The sequence below is a fragment of the Micromesistius poutassou genome, assembly GCF_964030765.1.
Source record: "Micromesistius poutassou genome assembly, contig: SCAFFOLD_2583, whole genome shotgun sequence".
Classification (NCBI taxonomy): Eukaryota; Metazoa; Chordata; class Actinopteri; order Gadiformes; family Gadidae; genus Micromesistius; species Micromesistius poutassou.
In genome coordinates this window covers 65,806-77,999 of record NW_028179088.1, presented here as the reverse complement: position 1 = coordinate 77,999, position 12,194 = coordinate 65,806, and the positions used below count along the sequence as shown (strand labels likewise).

At 46.8% G+C, this 12,194-nt stretch overlaps 1 protein-coding gene across 1 annotated transcript; it reads left to right on the top strand.

The window, feature by feature from the left end:
• Positions 1-16: 16 nt before the first annotated feature.
• On the top strand, positions 17-11,810 carry LOC311373124 (adenylate cyclase type 1-like; the record flags this gene model as incomplete). The annotated part of the gene is made up of 13 exons (XM_084489969.1): positions 17-166; positions 3,226-3,423; positions 3,848-3,945; positions 4,562-4,646; positions 5,150-5,239; positions 5,675-5,985; positions 8,282-8,408; positions 9,249-9,365; positions 9,691-9,837; positions 9,929-10,027; positions 10,212-10,326; positions 10,666-10,790; positions 11,352-11,810. Coding segments are annotated over 13 exons (2,121 nt in total), but the record flags the coding sequence as incomplete, so codon positions are not given.
• Between the last annotated feature and the right edge of the window lie 384 nt (positions 11,811-12,194).

The following is a 12,194-nucleotide window of genomic DNA, read 5'->3' as shown; positions in this document are numbered from 1 at the left end:
CTACACACAGATATTCCCGGGACTGATTCTCTCGGATATCAAACCGGCCAAGAAGATGAAGTTCAAAACGGTGTGCTACCTACTCGTGCAGCTCATGCACTGTCGCAAGATGTTCAAGGCTGAGATTCCCTTCTCCAACGTCATGAACTGCGAGGACGGGGACAAGGTATGTGGCTGCCTCTGTTTGGTATTCATATCAGTTCATATTGAATGCAGCTCACACACAGGACAAGCACTCTCCCTCTTGTTCGGTTTTTCCCAGTATCTCCGAGCTATTCCTCTCATTCAGTTTCCCTGTTTATTTTGTGCGTGAAGTGCACACAATGTAACTCTTGCAACAAAAGGCCATGTGAGTTGAGCGCGAAACGCATCAAAAGATGATTACAGCCCTGTGGAAATGCCTTTCTTGTGAATGAGGTGCAGTTCAATCGGTGCCTCGTATCGGCTCGGCACATCCATGCGCGTACATGCGTAATACTGTACCCACGCACACACACACACACACACACGCACACACACACACACACACACACACACACACACACACACACACATGTGTGTGTGTGTGTGTGTGCGCCATTATATTACAGAAGTACAGGAGGTAATATGACATAATATTAAAGAGATAAGCACACGGGGGATTTGCGTGGATAACCCCTGTGTGTACTGGTGAATGTGATGATTCCTGGCGCTCCCCTGACGACACAACGCCCCGACTGGCCACTCAGCGAGGTGTCAAAGAGTCCCTCTGACCTTGTGGGTGCCGCCCAGAGAGCAGTGCTTTCCACTGGCCGTTAGAAAACTCACTTATATATTACCAGATGTGTGTTATTATGTGTGTGTGGCCTGTCGGTGCACATGCGTTGTGGCTGGGACGGTGATGTTGTGTGTAAATGTATTGGTTGGAGGGATTTAAGCATTTTTGTTGTTTTTTGCGGGGGGGGGGGGGGGGGGGGGGGGGGGGGGGGGTTGAGGAACACATCCATGTTTCATGTGTGTATGTGACAACTGTCTATGTAGTCATTCATTCCTCTCACCACTTCACCTTATGATATCACATATCTGGGGCTTATATAACATTGTCATGACATGAACCACAAGAGAGATGGAGCGGCTATAGCAGGATTAAGTCTGAAAAAGCAGACGCCCTCTCTCTCTCACTCTTTTTCTCTCTCTCTCTCTCTCTCTCTCTCTCTCTCTCTCTCTCTCTCTCTCTCTCTCTCGCTCTCTCTCTGTGCTGAATGGTCACTTCTCATTCCCGCCACATGCGTCCAAGCGGTGGGGAATGACACGTCCATTCAGGGTTGCGGGGGGGGGGGAGTGAGGCGTGGGACGCGGGGTGAATGAACAGGATATGAGGTTCCGCATTAGCAGGCGAGGCTTGTGTCGGCGATGTGCGCTGTCCCAACGCTGCCGCATTGCCGGGACTCCGCATCTCCGCATCTCCAAGCCTCCCACTCCCGGGCCGGAGGACGGCTGGCGGGGAGCGGGGAGGAAGGGAGGAAGGGAGGAAGGAGGGGGCCATAGAGAGATATAGCGATGTGTCGCCATATATCCAGTGGGGTGTGTTCATCCTTCATCAAGAGCACACTGCTACTGCCCCCCCCAACCCCGCCCACTCCAACCCTGCTGTGACAGTGATGATTTTTGAGCTGCAAGCACACACACATACACACACACACACACACACACACACGCATGCTCCTAGAAACACACACACACACACACACACACACACACACACACACACATGCATGCTCCTACAAACACACACACACACACACACACACACACACATGCATGCTCCTACAAATGCACACACACACACACACACACACACACACACACAGAAACCTTGTATTCACACACACACACACACACACACACAAACACACACACATACTGCCATTAACTCACTGGCTGTGCTCCAGTGCTCAATGAATTGTGAAGATGCTTACGTCGGTTGCCTGAGATGGTTTTTGACACAGTGGGGTGCATTCCGTAATGAAGTAAAATGTGAGCCCAATGACATCATTTAAATGTATAATCAGTTTCCAAAATTTGTGTTCTTTTTTTTCCTCATCAAATATGATCAAATATGATTCTGTGGATTATTTTGGGGTTGCGAGCTCGGAATAGCAGTTGTGTGTTCACACCAAAAGACACATTTTTCGCCTGGTCGCGCTGTCGCCAATGTTTTGTCGCACAACAAATTATATTCTGTCGCTGTGCAGTTATGGCGAATTTTGTCTCGCAGCGAATTTTGTCGCGCAACATCTTTTGCCCGCCAACGGTGCTTTATGCCAATTCATTCTCCTCAACCATGGCCGAGATAACCACCATTGCATGTCTTTACCTGTTGTGGAAGAGGGGGAGACGTCGCAATGCCCGTCGTTTATGGGTTCATAATATCATCCAGAGGCGCACACAGCTTTGTGCCGTGATATTGTATATATCGTATATATTATATTATATAGATATTTATATATTATATTATATAATATCATATAATATCATATAATATTATATTTAGAGCTCCGGGAGTCGCAAACGGCAACAAGCTGCGGTTCACTGCGGAGTGCAGGGAACGGTTGGCCCGGCCGGCAGCGCTGATTGGCTGTCTCACGCGAATGCCACGGCAAAGTTCAAATATTTCAACTTCAGCTAAATTTGTCGAGCTGCAAATCCTCATGAAGGCGCTCGCCCATGACAGGACAAAAGTCGCGCTGTCAATCAAATCTTGCCGCAGGTTTTTGCCACGACAAATTTCGCCCGATTCGCATCTCTACGTTGACTTTGTATGGAATCGTGGCGCGCCGTTGCGTTTGGTGTGAACACACGGTTAACCGACAGTAGCATCAGATCGCTGCGACAGCGCCATCTCTGGTGAAACACTGGTTATTGCAACAGACCATTTTCAGGGTGTTGTCTACAAAGGACATGGCTAGTAGACTTTCCTTCACTAGTTTCAGTCTACTATCTTTGCCCTGGTACATAAAGGGAGCAGACCCGTAGCTATTGTTACGAGCGACGCCTGAGTCTTTACTATGCTACCTCTGTGTAAAAGGTTATATCCATTGTGTCATGTCATGTCGCTATTCACCCCGTATCAATCAACATATCGATTGATTGACTTGTCTTGGCTACTGAACACGTGTTTAGATTGTTGTGTTTAAAATGTGGTGACTTTAACTTGTTTTTTTTCTCCACGTTTTACCGGGACAGCGGCGGGCGATGCGCTCTGCACCGGAGAAGCTGAGGAACCGCAACAAGGCCAACCAGCCCAACCCCGTCCAGGCCAGCCCCAGGACCCGGGTCAACCGCTACATCGGCCGTCTGATCGAGGCCAGGCAGACTGAGTCCGACACAGCTGACCTCAACTTCCTCACTCTGATGTACAAATGCTCAGAGCGAGAGCAGAGGGTGAGCTGAGGTCCCTAATATAGTCCCTTCTAAAGGTTATGTTATGTATGAGGGGATGCAGTGATCACAAATCATTACCCGCTTTGTCAATGATACGAACGGTGGCGTTCAGCAAGTGTCTTTAACTAATGAGTGACTGAGTCTAGTGTTCACTTGATGTTTCTCTTTTACAAACACATGCACACAAGATTGCTTCCGTTTTGGCTCAGTGGACAAAGCAAAGACATTAGTGAGCTTAATGCGAGCACATTTGTTTTATACCATATACTCTGTTTGTGTTTTATTGGCATAAAAATCTAAAACCTGAAATGTGACACCTACTGTATATCAAAGTAAAATGTGAATCAGCCAATAGAGGGCTGGTGTTAGCCCATATCGCTGACCCTGGACCAGCCTAACGCTCTCCCTATCTCGTGTCATGTAGTACCACCAGCTTCCTGATGAGTACTTCACCAGTGCCGTGGTCCTCTCCCTGATCCTAGCGGCCCTGTTTGGCCTGGTCTACCTTCTCATCATACCCCAGTATGAACACCTATTCACACTTATCTGTCTATTCATCTCTCTGTCTGTCTATCTTTCGGTTCATTTCTAGGCCATGCACATAACCATGTCAGTACTTTTCTACTGTATCTAAATGCGTCTGAATGCATATTTGCCTTATGTTTGTCATACATTATCTCCCCTTAATTGAGCTTTGTAAAGACACCATGAAATACTTTTAGGGAGCATCTTACACCATGCATAAAATGCCAAGTCGAGCCAGTATTAAGAACAGATCAAAACATAGAAGAGATGGCCACATTTGATCCTTTGGCATGTGATGGGCTGGTGCCAAAGTGAAAGGCTTGTGAGCCCTGTGTGTTTTATATGAGGAGGAGGGGTGCATGCTGTTAAGTTATGCTAAGCTAAATGAAGTGTCGATATAAGGAAATAGATTGATGTCGCATTGAAATGATAAGGGACAGATCTGAAATGACTTGGACAAAGAGTAGATTGCCTACAGATTTCTTATTGGCTTTTTAGATGGGATTTGCCTCCAGAATTGTCACATATTGCACTGTTCTGCATTAAATAGTCTTGTTGTCTATTGTCTATAGTACTAACTTATGTTTTCTTGTTTATTCGTCCAATTTCTTAGGGGTTTAGTCATTCTTGTCCTGCTGGTCTTCTGCATCTGTTTCCTAGTTGCATGTATCATGTACCTCTACGTCACTAAAGTACAGGTAAATACGTCTGCATCCTTTTTTTCCGAAGTTGGTTGTGTTTTTTTGCCACAAGAAAATATATATTTTACTAATGTATTCAGTGACTTCTTTGTTCTTCTCCCACTGGCCTCATATCAAATCTTAACTCAAACGTCTTTCATTTACATTTTTATGTGGAAGGAGCTTTTTTTCTGCTGACACAGCCTGAAGACTTAAAGCAGTTATGTGGAGCTGATTAAAAACAATGTGTGTTCTTTTTTCAGTCTCACGACTAGCTCTTAAGAAAGTACCATGTTTTGCAGTTAATCCCAAATGGCGAGCAGGTTCATTTAAGCTTTTATGAGGGGCCGACTTTTGCTAAAGGTTCCCTAGTTCTGGAACACTATTGTAATTACTTTTTTTTCCAGTTACTGGCCCGTTTCTTTTTAAATTTGCCTGCTAAGCACTCCCCGGTGGGCTTAGTGAGTTCGCTCTTCTCATCTCCCCCCGTAACGCACTTGTTTCTCCGTTGTCTCGCTCAGTGCTTTCCGGGGTGCCTCACCATCCAGATCCGCACGGCTCTGTGCATCCTCATCGTGCTCTTGATCAACGCCGTGGCCCAGGCCTGCGTGGTGAGTGGAACCACGTTACGGGAATCAGACAACGATCCGACACATCCATCATATGGCTCTCTCCAACCTTCTGGGAAACAACCAACCAAATGATGTTGTGCTTTTTTTATTTAACCTTAATGTATTCTGATTCGTCTCATCGAGGTTGAGCACCTCTTTTGCGAGAAGAGAGACCTGTGATTTTATTTATTTATTTATTTAAGTTTTTATCCAAAGCGACTTACAACGATCCATTATTTCAGGGCCAGTCTCCACTAGAGCAATCTGGCGTTAAGTGCCTTGCTCACGGGTCACAATGGTTACGGCGGGATTCAAACCCCTGACTTTCTGTGGCTACTGCCATGTTAACCGGGATCCTCAACCACCAGCGAGCATTAAAAAAACGTAAGCCTCGCCTAACGTGTCCCCCCTCCCTTTGCTCCTCCCCTCTGCCAGGTGGGCTGCATGCCCTGGGTTTGGGGGGGGTCCAGCGGCAACAGCAACAGCTCCACCGTGGTCCTGGATGAAGGGTCCGGTGGCGATGGCGGTGGCGTCGGCGGCGGCGGCGGCGGGGGGGACGCCAACCGGACTCTCGGAGAGCTGCCGTGCGACGGCGCCCGCTACGCCTTCCTGTCCTGCGTGGTGGGCATGCTGACGCTGGCGCTGTTCCTGCGCGTCTCCTGGGTGCCCAAGGTGGCTCTGACGCTGCTGCTGGCCGTGCTGTACGTCGCCGCGCTGGAGCTCAGTGGCTACCGCAAGATCGTCGGGTACGGCGTCCGCGCTGCATGTGTGTTTAGGCCTGAGCGTGTCCACTATGTGTGTGTGATTGAGTGGGTGTGTGGGTGTGATTGAGTGGGTGTGTGTGTTTGTGTGTGTGTTTGTGATAGTTTGTGTGTAGGTGGATGTGTGTGTGTGTGTGTGTGTGTGTGTGTGTGCGTGTGTGTGTGTGTGTGTGTGTGTGTGTGTGTGTGTGTTTAAACACTAAAACACACACACACTCTATCTCTCTCACAGCGTAAATGTCCTGGCACAGATTTATATTTTGTGAATGTATGGGTATTAGTTATTGTTAGTTATTGTCCTTCAGCAGAGAACAAAATTAAATGTTTGCATGCACACAAACGCGAATGCAGACACACACTCACAAACACAGACGCAAACACACACACACACACACACACACACACACACACACACACACACACACACACACACACACACACACACACAAACACGCCTATACAATTACATACACACTAATACATACACCTAGAATAAACACGCTTGTAAGTAAATAATAATTATCACCATTATCCTATGGGAAAAGAGAACAGATCCAGGCTGTCTTCCTGTCTATCTAGCATCATAGCCAATGATGTGTGAATACATGTCAGCCATGAAGCTGTCCATTTTTAACCAGAGTAGGAAAACAACATCACCCAGCGTTTACATGTTTCCCTCACTGCAATCTTCACTGAGTTGTACTTTGCACTACTCAGAGGAAATGCTTGTGGTTACATCACGTACATCCGCGTTTCCATCATCTTTCATCAGAGGCCTTAATGGGGAAATATGGGATGGTGGATTGGGTTTGGTGAATAAGTTGGTATCATCAGAATCAGAAATACTTTATTGATCCCAAGGGGGAAATTGGGTCAAGTTACAGTTGCTCCCATTCTAGAATAGAACTATAGATAAGCATAGAAAGATTATAAGAACTAGGAAGTATGAAAAAATCTGCATTATACTACAATATAGGCCTATAACAAAACAATAATATAATAATACAATATATACTACAATATATACCCACATTGTAAATATTAATGCTGAGAAATGGGATCAATAAATGAATGTACAGTATAACCATATGCAGTCTTGGTGCCAGTAGTATTGCATAGTTGAAATATTGATTATTGCGGAATAAAGTAGTTGGGGTTGGAGTACTGGTAGCTAAAGGACCAGGGTCAATATCCCAGTGTCAGTTGTTGCTTGTTGTTAATACTTTATGAATGAAGAGAGGGCTGAATCAGCCATTTTATTTGCTTGTGTCTCTGCCTACATTTCTAAAGACTATTTGCTGTTGGTAAAATGTAGTAAGGAAGCACTGTCTTAGTTTTCCCCCTCCCAACCTCAGGTCACCCCCGTTCTTCTCTAGTTGTCCGAATGGTTTGGTCCAGATTAGATTGATTCTGAGATGTGAACATAAGTACAGGTATACAAATATAGGTATTCTAAGGTGGATGATTCTGCTACACTGTCTCAATGAGATAAATGTTGAGTTCCCTGAGGTGCTGGAAGCCTTTCCATGGCTAACCTCTCACCCAATCAGGGTTCCACGCTTGTCTCCATACCGCTAACCTCAGAGGAGAAGATGACTGTGTTTCAGGAACCTGAGGCACTGGGGCGACTGTTGTGGAGCTCTGCATTTTCGGATACTGTATTTTTTAAAATGTCCCACTCGTTTGCCCACAGGTCTAGTTAGAACAATGCTTTGTTTTCACAAAGTATAATATCGGCTGCAAATACTCTATTGAAAATATTTATGTTGAATTTTGTGTTTCGTCTGCGTCTATTCTTTTATCTCTCGTTTCTCTCTCTCTCTCTACATGGGGTATTGTTGCCGAGCTGTACTGGTAATCTTGGTTTCATTTTGGTTTTCCCTGGTTGGATATATGTTGCATTCATACTGCTTCATTCTGAATGCCTCAGAATACACCCAGAGGTCCTGGTTACAGGGCTGCTCTCAAAGTCCAGGGTGATGTTTTTATTGACATTTTTTTCAGAAGGCTAATGCACATTTTCCAACACTAGACCGAGCATGACTCATCCAACTCCGGGCAACGTTTTATTTATAGTTTGTGTGTGTGTTTTGTGCGTGTGTGGGTTTTTTACAAAAGAAATGTGAGCTCATGAAAAATGTGTTTAACTACTTGTTCAAAACATGATTTATTTGCTGAATAAATATCCTGTATGTTGTAAAGGCCTCCTGTCCTCCTCCTCATCACTAACGTCACCCGTCTCCACCGGTGCTGACACGCTGTGTGTTTGTCTCTCCCACAGCGGGGGGTCCCTCTACGTCCGCGGCTGCGAGCCCATCCTCTCCCTGCTGCTGTTCACCAGCGCCCTGGCCTTCCACTCCCGGCAGCTGGACCTCAAACTCCGCCTGGACTTCCTGTGGGCTGTGCAGGTCAGGATAACCTGTGTGTGTGTGTGTGTGTGTGTGTGTGTGTGTGTGTGTGTGTGTGTGAAAGAGCCTGGATGGATATGTGTATTTGAAATGTGTTTTTGTTTTTGTAAGGTTAAACCTGTGGTTGTACCTGTGCCTGCCAAATAAATTACTGTTGGTTTAGAAAGAAACAATTTATTTATAACTTAAGAGGGCCGGTACATCATGACGTCACATGGCAATGATCGCTTCCATTTTGGAAGTTATTGTGTTGGTCTTATACTTTTGTGGTTATTGTTTAGTAATTAATTTTGAAATGATTTCTCATTATGGGAAGACATTGTTGTGTTTGAAACCACCACAGCATTTCTCATGCAAGACAAAAAGTTTTTATGAGCAAAGGTTACATTGACTTAGGATTTTAAACTATCGAGTCCCCTGGTGCAGTATCGCCAACACAAAAGCCCATGGTGCATACTGATGTATAAGCCCTATAGTACACTAGAACATTATGTTGTGCAATGTAGTCCTTTACTGACCTCATGTGGTTAAAAGTGAGAATTGTAGCTGACGTTTGTGTGTGCGTGTGTGCTGTGTGCATGCATGTGTGTGATTGTGCGTGTGTGTTCATATGTGTGTGTGTGTGTGTGTGTGTGTGTGTGTGTGTGTGTGTGTGTCTGCGTGCGTGTGTGTTTGTGCGTGTTGGTGCGTGCGTGCATGCGTGGGAATGCATGTGTGTGTGTGTGTGCATGTTTGTGTGTGTGTGTGTGTGTGTGTGTGTGTGTGTGTGTGTTTGCATGCGTCCACGTGCCTGCGTGTTGGTGCGTGCGTGCATGTGTGTGTGTGTGTGTATCCCGACAGGCGGAGGAGGAGCGGGACGGCATGGAGAAGGTCAAGCTGGACAACAGGAGGATCCTCTTCAACCTGCTGCCGGTCCACGTGGCCCAACACTTCCTGCTGTCCAACCCCAGGAACATGGTGAGACACCAGGACCCCACAAACAGACATGCAGACAGGGACATCCCTGCAGATAGACGGACACACATTCTTTATGGTAGACCGCCTGCCAGATAGGCAGGCAAACAGATCCATCCACACCAACAGCCAGACAACGCAGTCAGACGGACAGACAGACAAAGCCGGCAAAGAGGCAGTAGGTCAATCTACAGACAGACAGAAACACAGAGAAAGACAGATTGGCAGACCGCCAGAGGAGAGGATGACATCCACTGTCCTGTAGAGAGTTAGCTCTGGCATGTCATTCCTCACCGTTCATAACCTTGTTCTGCCCCTCCCCCTTCAGGACTTGTACTATCAGTCCTACGCACAAGTGGGTGTGCTGTTCGCCTCCATCCCAAACTTCAACGATTTCTACATCGAGCTGGACGGCAACAACATGGGAGTGGAGTGCCTGAGACTGCTGAATGAAATCATCGCTGACTTTGACGAGGTGCGAAAGATGTTATAATATCGTTTTATCAGTTACTTTGGAAGTTGATTTTGTCCTGTCCGGTCAATGTAAACATGCTTGACTGTTCCAGCTCATGGATAAAGAGTGCTATAAAGACATAGAGAAGATCAAGACCATTGGAAGCACCTACATGGCAGCTGTGGGTCTCCTTCCCACCATTGGTACAAAGGTATCATTTCCGCCCCCGTGTGTGTGTGTGTGTTTGTGCGTTTGTGCCTGTGCCTGTGCCTGTGTGAATGTATGTGTGCTAGGCTACTTGTGATTGATTTAGTTACAGTATGAAAAAGCATACAGTTACTATGAATAATTTTGCGGGACAGTGTGTTCATGCTCTTCACACTCCTCCTCTTTAGGCTAAGAAGTCCGGGTACGACCACCTGAGCACCATCGCCGACTACGCCATAGAGATGTTTGATGTTCTGGATGAGATCAACTATCAGTCGTACAATGACTTTGTTCTTCGTGTGGGTGCGTATGTCAATGTAGTGATCAGGCCGTTTACAAAGTATATCTATGGAGTCAAATCAGTGCCATAAGTTTTTGGAGCATGCAGCAAAGTACTTTAAAGGTTTCTGCGAGCACAAAATACGTATACCAGTATACTATGCTCCATATTTGTAGAACTGCCTGTTGTTCTTCCTTTCAGCCAAAGAGGGCGCTGATGTTTCTATCTGGCATTTACATTTTTTGTATAAATTTAGTGTTTGTGTTTGTGTATGGGTTTGTGCGTGTGCGCATGTGTCCGTGTGTGTGTGTGTGTGTGTGCGTGTGTATGTGTGTCTGTGTGTGTTTGTGTGTTTTGTGCAGGTATCAATGTGGGCCCCGTGGTGGCAGGGGTCATCGGAGCCAGGAGGCCCCAGTATGATATCTGGGGGAACACGGTGAATGTGGCCAGTCGTATGGACAGCACTGGAGTCCCTGGGAAGATACAGGTAGTTATACACACATTGCTTCTTTGATCTATGTCATCTACAAAAACAATGAGTAGAATTAATGGGAAAAGCTGATGTGCAACCTATTGCTTACGACTGTAGTGGCATATCATACAACATTCCTATTGAATATCAGGATATCATCCATTTATTCATGAATATCTGCCCCCTAGAGGAGAGCATTCAATGAAGGGGACTTTAAAGCCAATGCTGTCTTCATTACAACCCTTTTCTTAAAGGTGACATATTATACCACCAGGTGTGAGTGTGATTCGCCGTTACAAGCCGTTTTGAAAATCTGCCTCTTCTGACATCACAATTGGACGTGTCCACCTAGATGTATGACGGATAGATGTGCAACGTTTGCTAAAGTCCACTGGGTAGGCTGGTGGACTGATCTATCCAGCACACATCTAGGTGGACACGACCACTTGTGATGTCAGAAGAGGCCAATTTTCAAAACGGATTGTAACGGCTAATCACACTCACACCTGGTGATATAATATGCCACCTTTAATGTGTTCTCTTGTGTTTCAACACGGTGAATTCCCTTGTCTGCAGGTGACCGAGGAGGTGTACCGCATGCTGAACACCAACTACGACCTGGTGTGCCGCGGCAAGGTCAGCGTCAAGGGCAAGGGCGAGATGCTCACCTACTTCCTGGAGGGCAAGGTGCAGGGCGTCGGCACGGCGACCACCTCCTCGGTGATGCGCTCCGTCAGCCTGGCGCGCCGGATACACTCGTGCGGCAAGGCCAGCGTCCAGACCAACCTGGAGAGCGTGTCCTCCATGGCCAGCCTCACCGTCCACTCCGCCATCGGGGGGAGCAGCGGGCAGCTACCGTCCTTCGCCGCCGGGGGCAACAGTAGCGGCAGCAGCCCCGGTCCCGCCAGGGGCCTGCCGTCCACCTGCGTGTCCGTGGTGGACGAGGACGAGGAAGAGGAGGGCCCGGGGAGAGGGTCAGACGGCGTCGGAGCCAAGGCGGTCGTGGTGGAGATGGTCGGAGATGGGGCGGTGTAGGTGTGTAAGGGGGGGGGGGGGTCGGGGGGTGGTTGGGAGGTGCTGAACATGTTCTGAGCTTGAAAACAACTGGTGGAATACCGTGGTGTGGTGAGGAGAGAGGAAATATGCAGATGTATTCTGTTGCCACTGCCTCTTTGTACAGATGATTCAAGAGTGTTTTTTTTTCTATCTAAGACTGCCCTGGTCTCTTTCTATCTAAGACTGCCTAGCTGCAGTTTTGAGAATTTCCACTTTTTTTTGCAGGACGTCAACACAAAAATGAAATGATTAGGCAAGAGGTAATCTGTGGATCTCAAATAAGAATCTTTTGGTTTTGTAACATGCTATAGACCAGAGGATGGGGTTTGTGGCTTGGGCGTGGCATTCAGGTGTACTGTAGTC